This window comes from Arvicola amphibius, chromosome 8 (assembly GCF_903992535.2).
Source record: "Arvicola amphibius chromosome 8, mArvAmp1.2, whole genome shotgun sequence".
Classification (NCBI taxonomy): Eukaryota; Metazoa; Chordata; class Mammalia; order Rodentia; family Cricetidae; genus Arvicola; species Arvicola amphibius.
In genome coordinates, this window is record NC_052054.1 from 79,864,358 (window position 1) to 79,885,932 (window position 21,575).

At 54.0% G+C, this 21,575-nt stretch overlaps 1 protein-coding gene across 3 annotated transcripts; it reads right to left on the reverse strand.

Annotated features, from left to right (window-relative positions):
• Window positions 1-693: 693 nt before the first annotated feature.
• Kmt2b (lysine methyltransferase 2B) lies at window positions 694-20,987 on the reverse strand. Of its 3 annotated transcripts, none has more exons than XM_038339093.2 (37): window positions 20,625-20,987; window positions 19,504-19,576; window positions 17,229-19,267; window positions 16,921-17,034; window positions 16,677-16,827; window positions 16,168-16,447; window positions 15,933-15,988; window positions 15,434-15,712; window positions 15,066-15,160; window positions 14,686-14,784; window positions 14,433-14,546; window positions 14,180-14,326; window positions 13,988-14,083; window positions 13,503-13,620; window positions 12,902-13,015; window positions 12,549-12,733; window positions 12,386-12,475; window positions 12,173-12,277; window positions 11,988-12,061; window positions 11,130-11,245; window positions 10,948-11,039; window positions 10,720-10,857; window positions 9,530-9,688; window positions 9,246-9,366; window positions 9,089-9,167; window positions 8,835-8,995; window positions 7,892-8,116; window positions 6,347-7,646; window positions 6,176-6,265; window positions 5,985-6,091; window positions 2,512-2,649; window positions 2,362-2,436; window positions 2,104-2,281; window positions 1,776-1,883; window positions 1,593-1,676; window positions 1,344-1,473; window positions 694-1,259 (listed from the first exon to the last, which is right to left on the reverse strand). In XM_038339093.2, the coding sequence occupies exons 1-37, from the start codon at window positions 20,985-20,987 to the stop codon at window positions 984-986; spliced, it is 8,169 nt and encodes a 2,722-aa protein (XP_038195021.1). In that variant the 3' UTR covers window positions 694-983. The 3 variants fall into 3 exon arrangements, with proteins under 3 accessions (XP_038195021.1, XP_038195020.1, XP_041911448.1); XM_038339092.1 differs by having other exon boundaries at window positions 2,512-2,652; XM_042055514.1 differs by having other exon boundaries at window positions 2,512-2,652; window positions 16,921-17,037; window positions 20,625-20,804.
• Window positions 20,988-21,575: the final 588 nt, after the last annotated feature.

The window sequence follows — 21,575 nt, forward strand, 5'->3', positions numbered from 1 at the left end:
TCTCTCAATAAAGTTTCCCTTGAAGCTAATGTCTGCTGCTCATTAAAGAAGTCTTCTTCGAATATAATCCTGGTGGGGCCCCAAGCCAACAGCCTTCTTTCCTGTAAAGGGTCCAATCCAGTATGAACAGGACCCGTATGAACCTGGCCACTCCTGGAGTTATCTGACTGCACTCAACTTGTGCACGAAGGCAGAAACTAGCACACTAGCTCTGACGTCTCCGCGACCCTGATTTTGAGGCTGCATCCCACATAATCCAGGATGGCCTGGAACCCTGTATGATACTGAAGATGACTTTGAATTCCAAGAATCTGGGACCTCCATCTGCCTGCCTTTACTTACCAAGTGCACATCACCTTGTCAGTTTCCACAGTGCTGTGGATCGCTTATATGATGTACAAGTATGGTATCAACAAGATTGTATTTCTAGCCCTGCCACCCTAATCTGAACTGGTGGCCTCATTGGCCACTGTGGCTTTCTCGGTTACAAAGGTTGTGTTAAGAGCTCCCATCTGCCTCCAGCACAATACAAATGGAAAGACCAGGGCTGGCAAGATGGCTCAGTGGATAAAAGCTTACCACACAAGCTTGAAGACCTGAATTAGATCTCTGAACAGTCTCTGACGTCTATGGGCACGAGACAGCACATGCACACACACAACCACCACAATAAAATCAGGGAAAGACCACCTCTCCAAACATTGACAGACTTTATTGAGGGGGGATTCCCACCTGGGACCCCACCCTCTTAAATAAAAAAGTGCATAGAAAAGAAGGGATTTAGAAACCTTTGTACAATATCTACATCCTGGGTTCCCAGGCAGGAAAGAGACGATGGCTGGGTGGGCTGGAGGCAGGGCTCCTGCCCGCTACATGCCCACATCCACCATGAACAGGAGGGTAGGAGTGAGACACTGAGACTAGGGAGCCACAGGCCAGGGTGAGATGGCAGCGGGCACATGAGATCTGAGGCAGCAACAGCCTCAGTTAAGGAAGCGACGGCAGCGCTTGGCGCCACAGTTGCAGGGCAGCTTGTTGCTGGCATCCTCGATGGGAAACTTGTAGTCATAGGTGAGCTCCTCACCTCGCAGGATGCGGCGCAGGGCAAAGATGACAATGTGTTTCTGGCCTTCCACATGGATGACACGAGAGAAGCAGTTGGGCTCACATGAGTGGTTGATGAAGCGGGCAGCATTGCCGTGCATGGTGGCATCCACCACATCAAAGTCATCCATGCGGAACATGTAGCACCCAATACCCTACAGCGATGGAACAAAGGAATTCGCTTTCTGCACCTGCAGGTCAGCCAACACCCACTTACCTCATACCCTTATGGCACTTACCTTTCCATCATAGAACTTCTCTCGCTTGTCAGTCAGCACAGAGCGAATGACAATGCCAGAGTACTCAATGACCATCTCACCAGCATCGATGTTGCGTTTACAGAACAGGCCTCGTCCATGGATAGCTGATCTACAGGGTAGGATGTGCCATGGAAAATTAGGGGGCGGGGGACAGACACCAGGCAGCTCCCCATCATGGCATCTATCCATCCACCCAAGGGGCATCCCCCCCCCCCCAACCCCACTAACCTGTAGACACCCACTGCCTCTTTGGATGTCTTTTTGAGATGGCGAAAGCGCATGGCCATGGGAAGCTCCAGGCTGGTGGCACGTCTGGTAGGGTAGAGCAATACCACATAAGTTGATATCCAGGAACAGCACCCTCTTTAGGACCCTTTCAGACCAGGCCCAGTACTCCCTTGCTCTGCACACCTGGTGGACCGAAGCTGCACCTCATCCTCTTCTTCATCGCAGGTGGCCCCCTCAGGGAGCACCCGATGTTGGGAAGCCAGGAAGTTGAACATGTCAAAGGTACACTTCCTGAAAGTGGGAGGAAGGTAGGACGGTCACAGTCATGCCTTCAAAGAGATGTTGCCTAGCCATTTTTGATCTGGGCCAGTATTGCCAAGGACTATAGGGCTGAAGACAACATAGAGGAGGTGGGTGGAGGTCCATTCTTCTGACATTAAATCTACAGATTACTCTTCAGTGGCCTAGTGTCTCAGTTTCATCTTTTTAGACTTAATTCCCAACCACTCACCGGAGATAAACCTCAGCTCGGGCAGCCCCATGAGGATTCAGCGGGGGCTCCTCCTGACCCTCTCCCTGCTGGTGGTAGCGGAACTTATAATGCTGGCAGCGCTGGGCCCCAGGCAGCTGCTCTGCCAGGAAGATGACAGCATCGTGGTGGATGCCCAGAAGCCGTGCTCCACTCATTCCTGAGAAAAAGGAGGACAGAACAATCACATGGAGGGCCCACCTTGCCCTTGCTCCCAGCATTCCTGGGGATACCTCTTACCACTGAAGGAGAGATGCCTGAGTCGTGCATGCCCTCGAGCCTCTTGCACTTTCTCAATCAAAGTTCTCCATGCTCCTGGAATGAGGGGCCAGAGTAATCAGAATGGGGTCTGAACACTTTCTTCCTCTGCTACTGCTACCCCCAACTCACCCTCCAAGCTCTCTGCCTCCACACTGAAGCCATCATCGCTGCTGATCTCAAAGCGCAGGTGCGGACCAGCTCGTTTTGGAACCTGGTTTTCTTTGTCCTCTGGGGATGGAGGCTCTTCCTCAGAGCTTGAGGCCTCCCCTGCTTCCATGGGGAAGGTAAGAATAGGATCACATTTCTGGACTCAAAAGCTAGCACTCTGCCAGGCTAGCAGCAGACATATTTGATCACAGAACTTATGGGGCAGAGGCAGGGGTAGAACTCTTGAGTTTGAGGCCAGACTGGTCTACAGAGTGAGTTCCAGGACAGCCAGCACTACATAGAAAGCCTTGTCTCAAAAAAAAAAAAAAAAAAAAATCCAGTGCCCCTGATTCCCAATTGACACTAATCTCTCACACCTCTGGGCACAGACAGACAGATTTAGGAGACAGATGGCCCTCATCCTGCTTCAACTACCTAGAGAGTCCTGTGGCATTGATCTGGATGTTCTAAGGGGCCTGGAAAAATTTTTCCATCGTAGAGCTGTTTCACTGAAGCATAAAGGTCTGGGCTCTGCAGGCTCACTGAAAGCCAGCCCAACATTCACACCCATATGCCTATGATTATTCTGCTTCTGAAACATTTTATAGATATTGGAGAATTACTTATAAGAAATAAATAATGGGGGAACACTAGGAATTGAACCTAGAGTCTTGAGTGTGTGAGGTAAACATTTTATCACCAATTTACATACCCAGATCAATATATACTAAATATTTATAGATATTAAAATGTATAGGCTTGGACACATACATTCAAGTACACTCTATTATAACCCGTGGGTCATGACTCTTTTGGAGTCACATATCAGATATTTACATTATGATTCATAACAGTAGCAAAATACAGTTATGAAGTGGCAATGAAGTAATTTTATGGTTGGGGTCACCACAACATGAGGAATTGTATTAAAGGGTTGCAGCTGAGAACCATTGTTATAAATTATTTAAGGAACTTCTTAGGGATTGTCTGAACTTAGTATTGTTGAGACAGAGTTTTAATACATTGTCCAGGTTGGCCTTGAACTCCTGGACCTTCTTGCCTCAAACTCAGAGCAGCTGGGATCAGTCACAAATGATAAAGATAAAGTAAACAGGACTCTAGATGTAGCAAGCGTTAATTGTGACATCGGAATGGTTAAGGACGACCCTGAGGTCTGGGGCTTGAACAGTAAAGCTAAGATTGCCATCAACTGTCATGGTGAGGATAAGGAACGCTTTGGGTGAAAGTCAAAGACTGGGACATATTAACTTAGAGCTCTCTCAGAAAAATTTCCCCTGCTACTTGATAGTGGAGATGGCAAATGAGCAGAAAAGAGAACGCAGGCACACGAGTCCAGGGACTAGGCCTAGGCTGTAGAAAGTAATGTGGTAGCTATCAGAACATGGATAGGATTAAGAGACTTGAAGTCCCCCAGAAAGCAGGTTGTGGGAACCACACAAACCAAGGCCCAGACCCTGGGACATAGAAATTGAAGGTTGAAATGAGGCATGACCAGAGGTGAGAAGAAAATGTGAGGTCCCGGAAGCTAGAGAAGGAAGTGTTTCAAGGAGGGAAGTTAGAGAGCAAACGCTGCTGCCAGCAACTGCAGTGTACAACACAGCCAACAGCTTTATCCTGGGCAGGGGTGGAGCACGACACAGGAGCAAGACCCACATGCCCAGTCAATCAAACAGTCTTGCACCTTGTCCAAGTCTAGTCAGACAACCCTGACAGCTGCCTCAGAAGTCAGATGTCTCCAGGCCTTCAAGGCCTTCCATTACCAACTCCTTCCCACGTCACCTGCTGTGCCCTGAATACATCAAAGACCAGCCACAGAGCCCTTCCCCGCTATTCTTTCTCACACCGCTTATCTAACATGCAGGGTCCCTGAGCTGCAGAATGGACACGTCTGGGTCCCCAAGAACAGCAATGTGCCCGTCATCATCACCATCACAACAGACTGAAACCTCTCAGTTAAGCAGCCTTAGTCCACGTGGCTCTCAGGCTAGCTCTATGTACTGAGAATGAGAACCCCAACACCTGGATAGGACTGGGTCACTACAAACCCAGCTTGCCCACCAGCTTACTTGGCTGTTCTAATGAGTGACTCCAGAAACCATCAGAAAACCTCACTTCCAGTCTCACCAAGTCTTAACAAAAACCATTTGAGCACCTGTGATCCAAACTGCAGGTAGACCTGCTAGATTATTCTACCCCAGCAGTCACCCACTCAAAGCTCATCATCATTCTCTCAGTCTTTCCCTCAGCCACTACCCTTCCCCCTCCCATCAGCTTTGAAGCTGCAGTCCTCATAGCCCCAAGCTCTTTGACCTGCTGCCCTACCTCCTCCTGATGCTTAGCTCAACTTCTTGGCCAGCTGCCTGAGTGTTGTTCTGGCTTTTCACCAACCATTATCTTCAACATCCGACCCACTCCATGCCACCTGCTCATGCACTCTGCCAATCCAGGATTCACAGGCCTGGTCTGATGGCTCACTGTGGTAGATGAACTGCTAACAACTCCACCCTGGCTCCTGGAACACCAGATTCTTCTCATCTTCCTACTGTTCCTGCTCCTCACTTGGGTTCTGGATGATCCCCTGACTTTTTCGCTTTACTGAGCACTAACTTTGATACCAACATTAGATGTGCCCCTACACCATCCCCACAGCTGCACAAAACTCTGCCATTTGAGTCTGTACACAAAGTTGTTTTCCTTCTTTTTGTTGTGAGAGAGGGTCCCACTATGTGGCCCAGTCCACTGCTGGATCGGAATCAAATCTGGCTCAGCCCAGCACTGCTGGCATTACAAGCAAGGCATCACTAAACCTCATTTCTTTTCTTGTCTTTTGCTGTTGTTTAAGACAGGGTTTCTTTGTGTAGCCCTGGCTGTCCTAGAACTTGCTATGTAGACCTGGCTAGCCTTGAACTTCAAGCTCTGTCTGCTTCTGCCATCTGAGTGCTGGGATTAAAGGCGTGTGCCACTACTGCCCAGCCACTAAACCTGATTGCTAACAACACTTCTGTTTCTGTGACAAGGCTAGGAGCTCCCTGTGAGTATCTGTGTAACCCTAGCACCTAGCTTTGGGCTTACACCCATAGAGTGTGTGTGAGTTTTGTCTGTTTCTGCTGTTGAGAGAAAGAGCCCAAGACCTCAGCCCCTGGTCCGGACTGAGTTGGTTTTGTTTTTGGGTTTTTTTTTTTTTTTTTTTTTTTTGAGGCAGGGTTTCCCTGTGTAACAGTCCTAGCTGTCCTGGAACTAGCTCTTGTTTGTAGACCAGGCTGGCCTTGAACTCACAGAGATCTGCCTGCCTCTGCCTTCTGAGTGCTAGGATTAAAGGCATGCGCCACCACCATCTGGCGTGCACTGAGTTTTTGAAAATAACCAATTCAGGTTCTGTCAGTCACCATTGGGTCAAGCACAAGGAGGCAATGAGGGGGAAAGGTGGTCTCTACCTGAATAGTGATGCCACTGGGACTCAAAGAGTAGGTCTGAGGGACCATCAGTGGCCCGGGCAGGACCTTCAGAAAGTGGCAGCAAAGGGCACCGGTCCTGAAGGGGCCTGTGAAGAGAGACCTGTCAGTAGGCAAAAATTACTGGGGAGGAGGAGGACCAAATTCTCCAGAGAAGGGACCTGGTCACTCACCCAGGACTTTCCTCTTCAGGAGGCTCCCCAGGATTGTTTAAGTCTAGAACCCCACGTACTGTGGGTGTCTTCATCCGCACGCGGCTGGACCTGGAAGGAAGCACAGAGGCTCAACTGCTTTCTCCTGTCCACCTCCACTGCCTGCAGCACCAGCCTGAGACCCATACTTACCCACTGCCACTGATCCCTGGCACTTGGTGGGTATCCTCCAAGGATTCTCCATCTTCATCCAGCCGGGGAGTTTTGTTTGGGGGAGGTACTGGAGGGGATCGGCCAGAGAAGGTGGATACCCTCTTGACACGGATGGCCTGGCGCGGTGGGCTGGGGGGCCCACTGCTGAACACCAGTGTTAGTGGGGGTGGGGGTGGGGGTGGGGCAGGCCGGACCACTCCTACCCCTACTACAGGTAACACACTGAGCAGGGGTCCTGGGGGCAGAGTCCAGGAGGTAGGGGCCGTTGGGGGAATGATAGGGGGAAGAGGCGGCTGCTTTACTGGGGGTGCAACAGGATCACCCTCCCCAGCCATCTTCACAAATACTTGTCCTAGCTTGTTAACAAGGATGATCTTGGATGTAGCAGGTTTAGGGGGTTCTGGAGCAGGACCCAGACTCAACACTCGGACCCCTGGAGTCCCAGGGAGCCAGGCAAATGTCCGGGTAGGGTCAGCTGGGCTAGCAGGCAAGCCTTGTAGGGGCTGGCTGCCATTAGCCAAGGGAGGTGCTGAGGGGAGAGATTCCTCTCTGGGACCAGCAGCCCCCTCCCCAGGACCCCCTAGGTTCTTTAACACAAAGTCCACAATTTCTGAAGGCAAGTCTTCAGGAGGTCGGGCTCTGTCCCCAGCTGCTCCGAGGACTCCACCCCGGCCCACTCCTGGTCCTGAAGGAGGAGTCCCCTGTCCCCGAGGTTGCTGGACAGCCTCCGCCTCACTGTCTGTGCCATCATCCACTCCATCCAGCTGCTCAATTCGGGGCGCTCCAGTGAGGGAACTGGGAGCCAGGGCAGGGCTAGATACCACCGTCACAGGGAAGTGAACATAGTGAGTGGTGGGGCTGGCCTCCTCCTCTGAGCTGTCCCCTGGGCCTGCCTGGCTGCTCCCCACGGCCCCAGCAGCCACAATCTCTTCCTGGAAGGGCTCAGTCCCCAGCAGGCTGGCTGCGAAGTCCAGGTCAGCAGCACTTAGTTCTGACACCACCTCCATGTCTTCGAAGTCTGGGCCCAGGTCTTCAGGGGGTGGCAGAGGAGATGAGGCCAGGTCAGGGGGAGCCAGCTCCCCTGAGGTAGGTGTGAGGGCTGTGACTGAGGTAGACAGGGGAACCCTGAGCTGAGGGGAAGTTCTAAGAGGAGAGGAGGTCCGCCGGGATGGTGGTGGCCTTGTGGCCAGGGGGCTAGGACGGCGAGATCGCCTGGGGGGAGCTGGAAAGTCCGAGTCTCCCACTGTAGGGATATGGTGGGTCAGGGAAGATGGACTTCCTGTGGAAGAAAAGGTCAGTATCAGCAAGGTGTTCCACACTTCCTAGTCCTTCCTAGTTTCACTCATTTTTTTTTCTAAGACAACGTTGCTCTGTGTAGCCCTGGCTGTCCTAGACCAGGATTCTCTAGACCAGAGTGGCCTCGAACTCAGAGATCCGCCAGCCTCTGCCTCCTGACTGCAAGGATTAAAGGTGTGCACCACCAACGCCCAGCTGCTCTAGCCATTCTTGGCACCATGTGCTTACCTGGGGAGGGGAGAGGACCAAACGAGACACCACCCAAGGGCCTCCGAGATGGTGAGTAGTTGGGCACTTTGATTCGAGCCCCTGAGAAGGAGCGGGGGGTGGGAGGAGGGCCACTGCTTGAATCTGTCCGAAGTTGGGGATCCAGATTCTGAACGGGTGACTGGTGTACAGGATCTCCAGGAATCAGAGAATCTGCATCTGGCAGGTCATCATGATTGGGGGGCTCTGAAATGGCAAGGAAACTGTTTTAGGGGAGGTGGAGACTCAGTACCAAAACTTCCCTATACATGCCCCTTTAAGTCTGTAGAGAGACGGCTCAGTAGCTAAGAGCACTTGCTCCTCTTCCATGAGACCAGAGTGCCTTTCCCAGAGACTATGCGAAGTGGCTCACAATCACTCCAGCTCGAGGGGATCTCACCCCTCTGGCCTCTGTAGGCTCATGTACACACAGCCAGGAAATAAGCACATCTGGGCCCCAAACCGACTTTACCACTTATTGTAGTGATAAACCTTCCCGTTGTACATAGTACAGTGGAGTCTGTGCCCTTAGCAAGAGCACACAACCCTTAGGAAACCAGCTGTGACCATTCCTGTTCCCTATGGCTGGTGCTCTTCCCTCACTTCCTGTAAAATGCTGTGCACAGCCTCTGTAGTATGCTTCAAAGCCAGCTGCTATTGCTTCTGTCATTCCAGGAAAGGGAAGATAAGTACATCCTTAAGTTTCTTTTTCTTTCCTCGAGACAGTGTTTCCCAGTAGCTATGGAGTCAGTCCTCGCTCTGTAGACCAGGCTGGCCTCGAACTCACAGAGATCCACCTGCCTCTGCCTCCCAAATGCTGGGATTAAAGGTGTGCACCACAACCACCTGGTTCATCTTTAAGTTTCTTAAGGCAAGGAGGGTATGGGGTTTGAGAGGTCCTATCTAGGGAATGGGGTGAGGCTACCTGAGGAAGGGGTGGGGCTATGCACAATGGTCTGGTTCTCCTCTGCTGTCTCCAGGTGAACCGGCTCTTCCCTTGGCCCCCAGGGGCGATACTCTAGAATTCGGCACCGATACCAGCAGCGCCTCCGAGCATCCACTGTGCTCCAGTACAGGCGGGAGCACCTGGAGCAGACAAAGGGGACATCAGTTAGGGAAACCTAGAAACAACATCCAGCCCTCAAGTCCTCCTCCCCCCATCAGCCCTAGAGTGCTCACTGATAGCCAATGGGGAAGAGCCGACCCTCACAGTCTGAGAGATCAGACAGGGTGCCCAGGGAGTTGATTCTGATGGAGCCTATAGTACAAAGGAGAGGTCAGATAGGGTAGGGCCAAGTGAGGTCAGCAGCAGTATGTAAGAGAGCAAATGACTTACCAATGAGTATATTGATGACATCTGGTTCAAGCCCAGTCAAGAACTTTCGTTTAAAGTTGATGCCCTCAAAGTCCACATAGACCCGCCGGAGAACATCAAAACCATCAGGGGTCACGATCTCCTGGGAGGCAGAAAGCAAATGGGAGTTGCTGAATTGGCAGAGGGTAGAGAAAGAGGGAAAAGCTCTGAAGGCAGGGACTCGGCACTCAAGGGCTTGGTATAGGACCACAGGGAAACATAAGACAATAGGGGAATGGGTAGCTGATTAGAGCATCCTGGCCTACCTTGCCATCTAGGAGGTCTGTGTGTTTCTGGCAGAAAACCTTCTTGTCATCCTGGAAGATGCAGTAGCTGGCCCGAGCACACATGAAGTGGAAGTTGCTGAGGCAGGAGGACAGGCAGCAGCCCACTGTGGCTCCAGGCTTCAGGCAGAGCTCACAGCGCTGGGGGAGGAAGGGACTGCTGAGATGAAAACTATGTGGCTCAGCATCACTGATAATTTGCACAGGCCCTGGCTGGCCTAGCATTACACAGCCTTCCCCGGCTGTCCCCAGGGCCAGGTGTACACCCAAACAACCTCCGAAAGCTGAAGTGACCCTGGGGAAAGTCACCAACTCTTGCTGACTGGTACTCGCCCCCTTCTTTACACTAGTTATCACACAGCTCCCGCCAAGGGAAGAGTCTTCTCTGAGACTCCGCCCAGGGACACACAGTGAGAAATGTCTTTATTGTTGTTGTTGTTGTTTGTTTGTTTCTGTTTTTTCCAGACAGAGTTTCTCAGTGTAGCCTTGGCTGTCCTAGAACTCACTCTGTAGACCAGGCTGGCCTCATACTCATAGAGATCCTTCTGTTTCTACCTCCCGAGTGCTGGGATTAAAGCTGTGCCATCAACTCCAGGCTGAAAAAGGATTCTGAAGCTGACTTGAGTGGGTTAAAGAGACTGCCTAGTAAGAGGGGGATGGCACTGTATGGCAGGTGTCCTACAATGGTGCTGTCAACAGGTGTTTAATACCTGTCTCTTGGGATATCAGCCTAGATCAAGCTAGAGAAAAAATGTCAATCATCAGTGCCAGAGTCTTGAGACAACCAAATGGGCACTGAGAGAGCCAGACCAGGGGCATATGCCTACAATCCCAGCATTCAGCAAGCAGAAAGAGTACGTTTGGAATGCGATTGGGTTACATATGAGTACCAGGACAGCCAGGGCTCATGACACTGTCTCCAAAAACCAAACAACCAACCAAATAAATAAATAAAAGGGGGAGGGCTGAGAATATAGCTCAGTGGTAAAACACTTGCCTAGCACCCGTGAAGCCTTAATTTCAATTCCCAGCACCACAAAAGGGTACTAGGGCCCAGTAGTGGAAGAACATATCCCAGAAATTACCATGTAATAAAGGGTAAGTTCTACACTGAAGGAAGGACCAACCTGTGACCCCAGGAGCTGCCCACCTTTCTGGGCCCACGCCCTTACCATCTGCCTTCCTCGTGCAACAGCAGCATGAACATTCTTAAGGGAGCCGTCATTCTCCTCAAACACTTCAGCTGACCAAATGGCACAATTGACATGTGTCCACTCATTTTGCCCAATGTATAGGAGCCGCCCAGCCTCCTGTGGGAAGAAGAGGAGTGGCATTAAGGGAGATGGGGGGGTTCCGAGGACCAGGCCCCAAAACCTAGAGCTTTGCATAGTAACCTTTACCTTGGAGTCAGCATCCCCATACTTGAGACAGAGTGCACACTGACGGGGGTCATCCAGGTGCGAGAAAGCAGCTGGGTCCTTGCTCTGGAAAGCTGTGAAGGATGCGGGAAAGTAAGTAAACCTAGGAGTCAGGATCTAGAGCGTGGCCCAACAATCAGGTACCAGCCTCTGCTTCCTAGTACCTGCTGAAGGATCCCCTGGAGGTTGCCCAGATTCTGGGGTTTCTGATTCTTGCTGTCTCCACTGGGCATAGACATGGTCCAAGGAAGGGGGCAACACGGCATTGGGGAGGACTCCGCTGTGAAGGCAGGGTTAGTATCCGATGTGTTCAACAAAGGTAATTTAACTGGAGCCCACCCACAATATAAGCTTTAGCATACCATGACTCCTTTCTTCCATTCTCACTTGGACTTTTTTTCTCCCAAATAAACTACACTCCTCTGTGCTAGCTAGATGTGCTGTTCCTAAACTCCTGGAATACTCTGCCTCTCAGCTTAGGTGTCACCCTTGCAGGACTCCTTCTGATCCCCAGACTCTAGTGGCTTATTTCTAGGCTCCCACAGCCTCTTGGGCTCTGACCACTAGGCCATTAGTGCCTGCCTACCATCTAAAACATGAGCTTCCCCAAATGCTTTCTAAAAGCAGAAACAGTGACTGGAGAAATGATTCAGTGGTTAGCAGCACTGGCTGCTCTTCCAGAAGACCCAGGTTCAACTACCAGGACCCAAATGGCAGCCTATAACTGTAACTCTAGTTCCAGGAGATCAGATACCCTCATACGAACAGACATGCCATACAGCAAGCAATGCACATAAAATAATTGAAGAAAAAAAAAAGCAGAAGCAAAGACAATGCTAATCACACACATACACCTTTGCTAGTCTAGAAGCAATGAGGAAAGCTTACCCTGGCTCCACCACCCTTCTCTCCAGCCTTGACCCAAACCCTGCTCCTTATCCTAAGCCTCATCCCTGGAATCCCAAGTGCCCTTGCTTTTGGCCTCACTCCTTGATCCCCACCAGCTACTCAGTCTTGCTCACTTTGGCAGCCGGGTACTCCGTCGCCAGTACTTAGGGTCATGGGCGTCGAACCAGCAGAACGCAGACTCTAGCAGCTGGAAAATGGGTTAACAGGATGAGAACAACAGATTGGGCAGGGTCTGAAGGGACATTCTTTGTCCCCTACCGCCACTCCAATTACCCTCTAGCACCACCCCAGCATTCACCTTCAGTAGGAGTCCTTTCATCTGGTTCCCAGCCCGGCGCTCTGGGGTCTCTCCTTCTTCTGAGTGCCTCATCAAGATGGCTACCATGTCTTCCATGAAGCTGTGCTGTAAGGGAGTTTCTTAGTGTCTGGGCCCTGACCCCAAACCCCAGCCCCAGACCATCTCTGCCCTCTTCTTACAGCAGCCGGCTGCTCTTCCCTATGCCCCACTCACCACAGACTTATAGTGGCCTTCCTCAAAGCGCTGTCCCACAGCTTGCAAATCGCAGGGTCCTGGGTGGAGCTGCTTCCCATCCTGCCCACACTGCAAATTCAGAAAGTCAGAAGAGCTGATCCTGAGCCCGACCCCACCCGACTGCCTCTGGGGTCCTCCAGACCTGGGTGCACAGCAGCAATGGGCCTGCCACCTTCGAGCTCAACAGGCCCTGAAGCACCTGGCGCAGGCCTCCCTGCAGGGCCCCACTCAGGGCCTCTCTCCAACGGGGCTGTGTTGCCCCAGCACATGGCCCACATGTGTACAGCACCGAGTCTGGCAGCCCAGAAAGGATCTCATAGTCTTCATCTAAAACAGCCGATGACAAAGGAGAAAATGGATTGGAAAGATTTAAGGGCTCTTGGGAGGCCCCTGGACCCAAGGACAGTTAGTGTACCTGTCATCCTACAGGCCTGGGGTGGGAATAGGGTCCCCCCAAGGGCTGAACCTGTGCCCCTTAAGCACTCTTCTTCTCACCTGAAAGTCCCTCACATTTGGCATGCACCCAGTGGTCACACTGTGCGCACTGCATCATCTTGCTCTCATAGTCATTGTCTTCATAGCAGCGTGTGCAAATTGGGCAGTAGTTCCCTGGGGGAGGAAGTGAGCGGTCAAAGTCAAGAGCAGCCAGGAGCAGGCCCGAGTCAGGTGCAGAAGCTGTGCACATCTCTGACAACTACACAAACTGCTTCCATTACACCCTTCAGTCTAAAAGCTGTCTGTGGACAGAGCATGTGTTCTCTGTAGTCAATACCTTTCAAAAAGAAAAGAAAAAATTTGCTGAATGATCTGGGTGAACAAATGAAGAAAGCACTGGTCTTCAAGCTGCCCTGTGGAAACTTGGGTTCTTCCAGGAGAGATCTTAGTGACTAGGTGGATTCCCAAGCCCTGTACTTGCACTTCTCAGAGTGGCTCTGCTCTGTGCTCATTATTCTGTATACTGGAGGACTTCTGCAGCTAAAAGCTGGAAAGCTACTAGAATTTCTTCCTTTCGTTGCTGGAGGCCCACTGAGTAGGACCCTAGTCCAGAGCCTGGCCCATTCCACCATACCACCCCTGTTCTCCTGCCAGGTCCCACCTTTCTCATAGAGCTCGGTGCACCTAGGACAGAGGCTGTAATCTCCAGACCACTCGACGTCCCAGTTCTTGCCTGGAGTTGCCCCACAGCTCTTACAGCGCACACAGGCTGAACAGATCTGGGGAGAAGGATGATGTTAGAAGACAGCTGGACAGCAGGCTGCAGCAGACTGACAGGTGTGATGAGAGAAGAGGTGGAAGGAAACAAATGAAGGACCAGTACAGGAAATTATGCTAAGATGAGGAGAAAGGGAGGGGCAGAAGTGGATCTCAGGGTCCTTCCTGTGAGGCTAGGAATACTGAATTCATGAGCTCCTAAAAGTCAATTCTGCCTGGGTGTATACTCTACCCAGAGAATGTTGCTTGTCACATTCTCAAGAGTGATGACCAGCCCAGCCCTTACATCTTTTGAGAGCTTTGGCTAGGTTAAATCTGAGGGCGGAACAAGTAGAATGCCAGAGCAAGGGACATGGGCTCATCTCTCACCCAGTGGCGCCGTTTACGTGTGGCCCGGGTTGGGTAGCTAGGTCCTAGGCAGGCTGGGTGGTAAGCATGGCGGCAACGTTCACATTCCAGGAGGTGCTAGAGGACAGTGGAAGAGAAAGCAGGGTAAAATATACTATATAATGATACCCCTCCCCCTAGGCCTCCATCTGCTCTAGGCTGCTAGTGCCCCACCTTGGACCCACGGCCTTTGCGCCCACAGACATGGCAGAACTTGCAGCGCCGGCAGCACCAGGTATCTCGATGCTGGGGCAAGGGCCGTTCAGCCTCCTCCAGACAGAAGGGGTGGAAAGGATCACAGCAAACTTGGCAAAAGACCAACTAGGAGGGATAAGGAAATGAACAGAATGAGGCTGGACAGCCAGGGGACAAGCCCTGGGTGAATGGAGAGGTCAAGATTATCTTTAAAAAACGGCAAAGCACCAACCTCATGGAGGCCTTTGCTAGCACACAGAAGGCACACCATCGGTGGTCCCCCTGGCACAGAAGTAAGCACACTGAGACCGCCCATAAGCCACACGTTCTCTAGGTCACAATCCTCCTGGGTAATAGAAGAGGACACAGGATCAGAAAGCAGCCAGGAACACGAGTCAGATCCATGCTGAAAGCTCTGTTTACTCTTGATACAATCAAGAAGTTTCTCCCACCAAAGGCTCTACAACTGGCCCTCAACCCCGTACCTTAAAATCTACTCGGACCCGGTGCACACCATCAGGGGACTTCTGCTTTCCAGTCCAGCCATTGGGGAAAGAGGCAAAGGAGCCAGGGGCTAAAGAATCCTAAAAAGGGACATGGCATTGTCAAAGGATGTCAATCCCACCCCTTGGTAGACTCCTCTCCTCACTGGCCTCCCCCAACCTGCCAGACCCTGTCTTTTGCCCAGATCCCACTTGGCTTTCCAGAAAGGCAAGGCCTGCCTCATCCCTCAGGACCTGTCCTCTGGTGAGGACACACCACAACACTCAGGTGTGCCCATCACCCTGACTTGCCAGGTAGCTCCTGGAGAGCAGGAGCCATGCCTCACACAGGGCTTGGGGTTCTCGGAGCGGGCCGTGCTGACCTTGTCCAGGCGCCTTCGGGCCTTGAGCTGCAACACAGGCTGCAGGGTGGGTTTGCGGGGCCGGCTCTGCTCCTCAGGTTCTAGCACTGGCAGCTCTAGGCAGGACACAGGACAGCTGACCCTTCCCATGCTGGGCCCTCCACCCCTCTGCACCTACATCCAGGGCTTTCTCCAACCAGGCCCTTAGTGAGCACCTCATACCAACTGTTTATGTGCATCCCTAGAACTACTTCGTCTTTATCCCCAGCTACCCTTGTGGACAGACTGAGGAGCCCTGCCCTTCTAAACAAAAGGCAGAAGGCCCTGGATTTCACCCCCAGAATGGCCAAAAGGAAAAGAGACATAGGACAAATTAACTGAGAACGCACCATGTTCTCTGGGGGTTCGACGTCTTGGAGCAGGGGGACCCCCGGGATCTGAGTCATCTGAGTCCTCGAAGACATCATAAGAGGGCCTCTGTTTGACGCAGCGTCGAGCTGACTTGCGCTGCAGTAGGAGGGAGTCCTGCTCCTCGGGCCCGGGAGTGGCCCCCACCTCCTCCCGGGTCCCCCCAGCTCCCGCCCCCCGGCGTGGGCCTGGAGGACCAGGGGAGGCCTCGGGAGATTCATCGGAATCCCAGGGCAACAGCGTCTTCACTATCGTCCGGCCTGTGGGAACAGGGGACTTGGTAGGATTTGAACTCAGCAAGGGACATGGGCACCAGGACAAAGGAAATCCAGAAAGTGTGGCACAAAAGGAATGCAGGAGAGATGCAAGCTTTGGTAGAGAAGGACACGTGACAAATGCAAAGGCAAGGCGGAGAACAAAGAAAATGTGGCCTCTGCCACACTACTAAGGTTTTACAAACAAATGCTCTTCACTTATTACCTTTTTTTGCTAGCCGCTCCATCTTCCGAGCCTCTATCTTGTCACACTTCCGGTATCTGGGGAGGGGAGCAGCACGTCACCAGGGTAGGGGACTGGTGGTCTGGGGGAAGAGAGGAAGCTCTCCACAAGGATGCCAATCCCACTGCTCTGACTGGGCAGAAGAAAGGCTGGGGCAGGAGGCTCAAGTGACTAACAACCCCAGATGGGACCAGAAGGCCACACTCCAGCTACTTACACACAGCACTGCTTCTTAGTGTTGGGGCCCCCAAACTTAGGTTTATCCAAGCAGTTGACACAAGAGCCACAGTCTTGCACACGCAAGCAACCCCGGCAATGCCCGCAACGAGCCATTCTCATCTTCTTGCCATGGTGAGATGGCAGTGACCGCCGTGGCGTATGGGCCAGGGCCCCTGCAGACCCTGTAGGCTCCAAGTCTCCCGCAGGCCCTGTGGATTCCACCTTTTCCCGTTGGGATTGGGATGGGACACTCTCAGTCTCTGATGCTGATGACGTATCTATTGTATACAGATGGAGGGGAGACAGAGCCACAAAACACTAGGTATCCTACCTTGTTTCTCTGTTTTCCCTATGCTTTCCCACACTGACAGGCTCCAGGTACCCTGGAACTAACTGGGTTTGTCCACTTGCCCCCTAAGCCCCAACAAAGCCCTCTACTCAGCTCCCTGGAGCTCTTGCTCATGCACAAACCTTGTTGTCTAGCCTCCCCCTACACAAGTCCCCTACCCTCAGCTGCGAGGTCCTGCCGATCCCGGAGAGGGAGGGCACTGAGGCGGGGTACATCTTCAGGCACCATGGCCCGAGCCTGACCCAAGGCCACAGCAGCATGACGGCAGACATGTTTGATTCTGGGGCCTTGCACAGGTGACTCAGGGCCCTGGGAGAGGAAAAACCAGGAACAGGTGTGGGAAATTGTTCCCTATGATCCTGTAGCCAGCCTTCTTCAGAAGACCCTCCTCTCACTGCATACCGAGGCTCCATCTCTCTTAGCGTCCATGGATTCATCTTCAGACTTGACACAGCCTCTGTCTGGGGTCTGTTTGACAGGCCCCACAGCCTCCTCCATTTGCACTGCAGGACTTGGCTGCTAGGGGAAATAACAGGGTTAGGGGCTGCAAAGTGAGGACCAGTGGGAACAGGGGAGTAGGAGAGGGAAGGGGTGGGGCCAGGGAACAAACAGGTGGAAATGAAGGGGAAACTGGTCAAGTGTTCCTGCTAAACACTGGCTAGGGAGACAGCTGCATGAAGGCAGGGACCTGCTCAAAGCATTGCACTCACCGACATTGAAGCTGCCACTTTCTGCTGTTGCTGCTGATCAATCTTGAATAGCTGCACCTTAGCTCTCTTAAGAAGGCTAAACATTTTTTCCTCCACCCCAGACAGCGGCAGCGGACCTAGACTTGAACCAGGGGCCTTTTCCAGTGGTGGTGTCTGCTGCGGTGATGGAGGTGGCTGCAGCTGTACCTGTGGCTGTACTTGCGGTTGCTGTGGTGGTAGTGCCTGGGGTAGGAGCTGTGTCTGCAAGGCCTGTGGGGGCTGCTGGAGCTGAGTCTGAAGCTGCTGCCCATTGCTCAGAGCTGGAGCCCCATTGTGGGGCACCTCGACCTTAACAGGAGTGGTGACCACAGGGACAAATCGAGGCAAGCTGAGGTGGTTGGTCCGCCCCACTGCCCGAGGCTCAGGCTCAGCTGGAGAGTCATCAGCAGGAGGCAGCTCTGGCTCAGGGGCTTCAAGAGCCCCAGGAGGAGGAGGAGTAAGCACCGATTCATAGATCTTCAGATGGGCTTCACTTGGGGTAAACTGGGGGGCCCGAAGGAGTAGGGGCCTCCGGGAGGGAGTGGCAGGGGTGGGTGGTGGAGATGGTGCTGGTGGTGATGAGGCTGGTGGAGGAGCAGGGGGAGGCGGCGGCAGCTCCCGGGTTAATGAAGTCCAGCGAAACGTGGGTTCTCTTAGGATAGACCGTCTCTTCTCAGGGAGTGGGACTGGAGTAGATGGGGGAGTTGGGACACGAGGTGGAGAGGGGACTGGTACTGGCTCCTGGGGAGCAAGTGGGGAGGTCGCAACAGGAGGTCGAGCAATAGAAACCTCCACCTTTGGAGGCTTGGGAGGGTCTTCATCCATAAATCGCCGAGGTGTCTTGATAACACGGGAGGAACGGGCACTCACCACAGGCATAATAAACTGCCGTATATTCTTCAAGAAGGTGGTACTTTTGGGGGCCACAGTAGGACTGTCTTCTGGAGGGCTTCCTGTGGTGGTGCTGGGGTTTGGAGTGGGAGAAAAGGTGCCCTCTGGTACTGACCGAGCAGCTTCCCGCTCTGCCCGTTGGCTAGGAGTCAGGGGAGGCCGGCCCCTCTTCCTAGAGCATGTAGCTGGCACCACAAGAGGAGGAGACTCTTCTTGTTTCTCTGAGGCTGGGTGTGGGGAAGGGGATGGTGGGGGAGGAGGAGAAACTGGGGGTGGCAGAGGGGATGCTGGAGGTGGAGATACTGAAGGGGGTGGAAGAGGAGGTGGTGGTGAAGGGGCTGGAGGAGTCAAGGGTGGTGACGGCAGCTTTGCCTCTTCCTTCTCCTTGACTGGCATCACTTCTTCCTCAGTCACAGCTGTCGCAGTCTCCTCTTCTTTGTCCTCAGTGCTGTCTTCCTTTTCTTCCTTCTCTTCTCCCTCCTCCTCCAGCTTCTGCTCTGGTTTCTTCCAACAAGGGTCCCCTTCCTGTTCATCTTCATCTCTTCTTTGGGGGACATCCTGCCAGCTTTCTCCATGTTGACTACGACCCTGACCTGATTCTAGTCCCTGGGACAACTGTCCCATCTTCACTTTTTTAGCCTTTGAAACAAACTTGATCATAAGGGGAAGTCCGCCTCGGCCTCTGCCCCTGCCTCCACGGCCTCCTCTCCCAGGCTGTCCTCCACGTTTGGGGGTTCCAGGTCCTGGACCAGGTCCCTCCTTGCACTTCCAGCTGCCAGTTCTGTTCTTTACTGGAACCACAGGAGGTGGAGGCTCAGGTTTAGGGATTGTCACAGCCGCCTCTGCTATCACTACTGCTTGCTGCTTTTTCCGACAGGGGCCTGCTGGCCGTCCTGGGGGTCGTCCCCGAGACCGACGGGGAGTAGAGGGCTCACATGCCCGGCTCCGGGGGGCTTGGGGTGCCTGGGCCCGCCGGAGAAGTTCAGTCAGTGCCTGCACCATCCGTTCTGTGCCCTCCTCACCCCGTTTCCGAGAAGAGGTCTTTGGGGGACCAGAAGCCACATCTGCTAGGCGAGGAGGAGGAAGGGGGGTCGTCTTATGCTTTCGGCCCCGACCCCGAGGGGCTCGACCTAAAAGGAAAACAGTTATGGGGAGTTGGGTCAAGCTGGCCCGGAGGACTAAAACACCCCAGAAGGGCAAGGTACTAAGTCTTACTTGTCTGTTCCCCCAAAGCCCCAGCTAGCTTGGACTCTGAACACAGGACACACTCAGGAACTGGTGGAAACTAGGTGACTGCCAGAGAGCTGACACAAAGGGCAAGACCATCCCCGTCAAACTAGAGAGGTAGAGCTTCCCCATCACTCACCTCGCTGGGACCGGAGCGCAGAGCGCAGGGAACTGGGGGCCACATCTTCATCTGAATGAAAACCCTGAAATTCCTGATTTAGGGGACCAGGGGTGAGGGGAGAAACAGCAGTCAGTGCCAAAGCCCTGGTTCCACCTGGGTTTCAGGTGCTGAGGATATAATACTTAGCTTCCACCTTAATGTACTCCCGCTTATTTACCAAAAAACTTAACAGACTGAGGCCAGGTCAGAGGAAATGAAGGCACAACGCAGTTGTGAACCAGACCATACCAGCACAGCCTTCGATGGGTCACTGGCCCAGAACACTAGAGGGTCTCTCGCCTCAAGAAAAGCAGTAGGCATTACACTGAGGGCTAACTCCAACTTAATACAAAGCAAGTCCTTCATCTACACACATTCAGGGCATTCCTAAATGGGAATGGGAATGCTGTGGGGTGGGGGGGGGAGAGAAGGTGGAGCAGGTGGTTTATCACATTAGAAGCCACTTGGAGCCCTCAGAGGACTACTAGCTCTCCTAAGCAATATAATCCACACATCCACACACTCCTCCTTCTCCAAAAGGCTCAGAGGGCTAAACAACCAGCTGCACTCACCCCAGACTCAAGACTCAGCTCTCATTCTATCCCTCTTCAACCTGTGCCCGGAGAATCCTCCACCACTCTATCTTAGAACCAAACAGCAACAGGGACACTGGGAAACCAGGGATGTGTCGCGGCTTGTGAGGCCCAAGAAGGCAGCCTGCAGGTAAGAGCCCATGAGGCTCTAGCCCTGGTCCATTAAGGCCACGCTGCTGCTGTCAACCACCACTGGTCGAGCATGCAATCCCTGTGGCCCCTTCACCCACTCCTCTTCTGCTCTGCCATTGCTACCGCGAAAGATCAGCTCAGGACACCAGCAGGGCTTGCCTGGAGCCCAGGCGTCTAGCTGCAATCAGGTTTTCCCTGACCACTTTCAAAGGCCCTAACCGCCCGAAAGCTCCACGCAGCCTGCCTCCTTCCATGCTTATTTCCAAGCGCCCCGAGAACCCCACTTGTCCACAACACCCTTCGAAGCTATCCGGAGCCCTGCAAGCCCCTGGCCTCCGCCCCACCCGGCGCCAGAGACGCCTCCGACCGCCTCACCTCCTCCTCGGATTCCCCGTCACTGCTCTCCTCCTCCGGCATGCAGCCTCGGTTCGGGCCCCAGCCCCGGCCCCGGCCGCGGCCCCGGCCCCGCTGAACGCGCGGACCAGCCCACAGACGGCGGAGCCGGCGCAGGCCCCGGCGGAGCCCCAGCAAACGGAGCAGGGCCGTGTCCTCCCCGAGCTCGGCTCCTCCCGGCCCCGCCGCGCCGCCGCCGCGCCGCAGGGTTACCCGCACTCTTTCGGCTCCGCTGCCTCGGCCGCCGCGGCCCCCGCCCCCGCCGGAACCCCGCGGCCGGCCCGGGAAGCGGCCCCGTGCGGAGCCAGGCCCGGGGCAACTGCCGCCGCCCGCCGCCGCCGCCATCTTGGCACCGTGAGAGGGGCCGGGGAGGCGGGGGGAGGGGCGGCCCGTGCGCAGGGCCGGGGGGAGGGGAAGAGGGGAGGGGCGAAGCGGGGCGGCAGCGGCTCACGACAACAACCAGCGCCGCTGCGGGGCGGGCAGGAGCCGGGGTGGGGGGGGGGAACTGGGCTGGCCACGCGCGGGGCACCACGGGAGCAGGAGTCCGGGCCGGTCGGCCGTCACGCTCAGACCACACCTGGAAAGCGAACCCCGCGTCGCGGCCTGAGAGCGGGAGGCGCAAGGACCTCTGGGAAATGTAGTCCAGACGGCCTTGCTTCTTCCGCCGATAGCGAGGGCGCGAGAACTGGGACTACGGGGTCAGCGACGGAGAGCTGGAGAGCCAGTTCCTGGTCTCGAGGAGGTGTGGTCCCCGGTTCAGACTCCTCCCATTGTTCTAGTCGGAACTAGCGGCCTGCACGGACTACCATTCCCAGGGTACCGCGGGCGTCGGACCCTGGGAACACTACCGACACCGGCAAACGAAGTTCGCTAATGCGCTAGGCGTGGGCTGAGGGAAGGGCGGTGGCGTTCACTTCCAGGCGCAATCCTGTA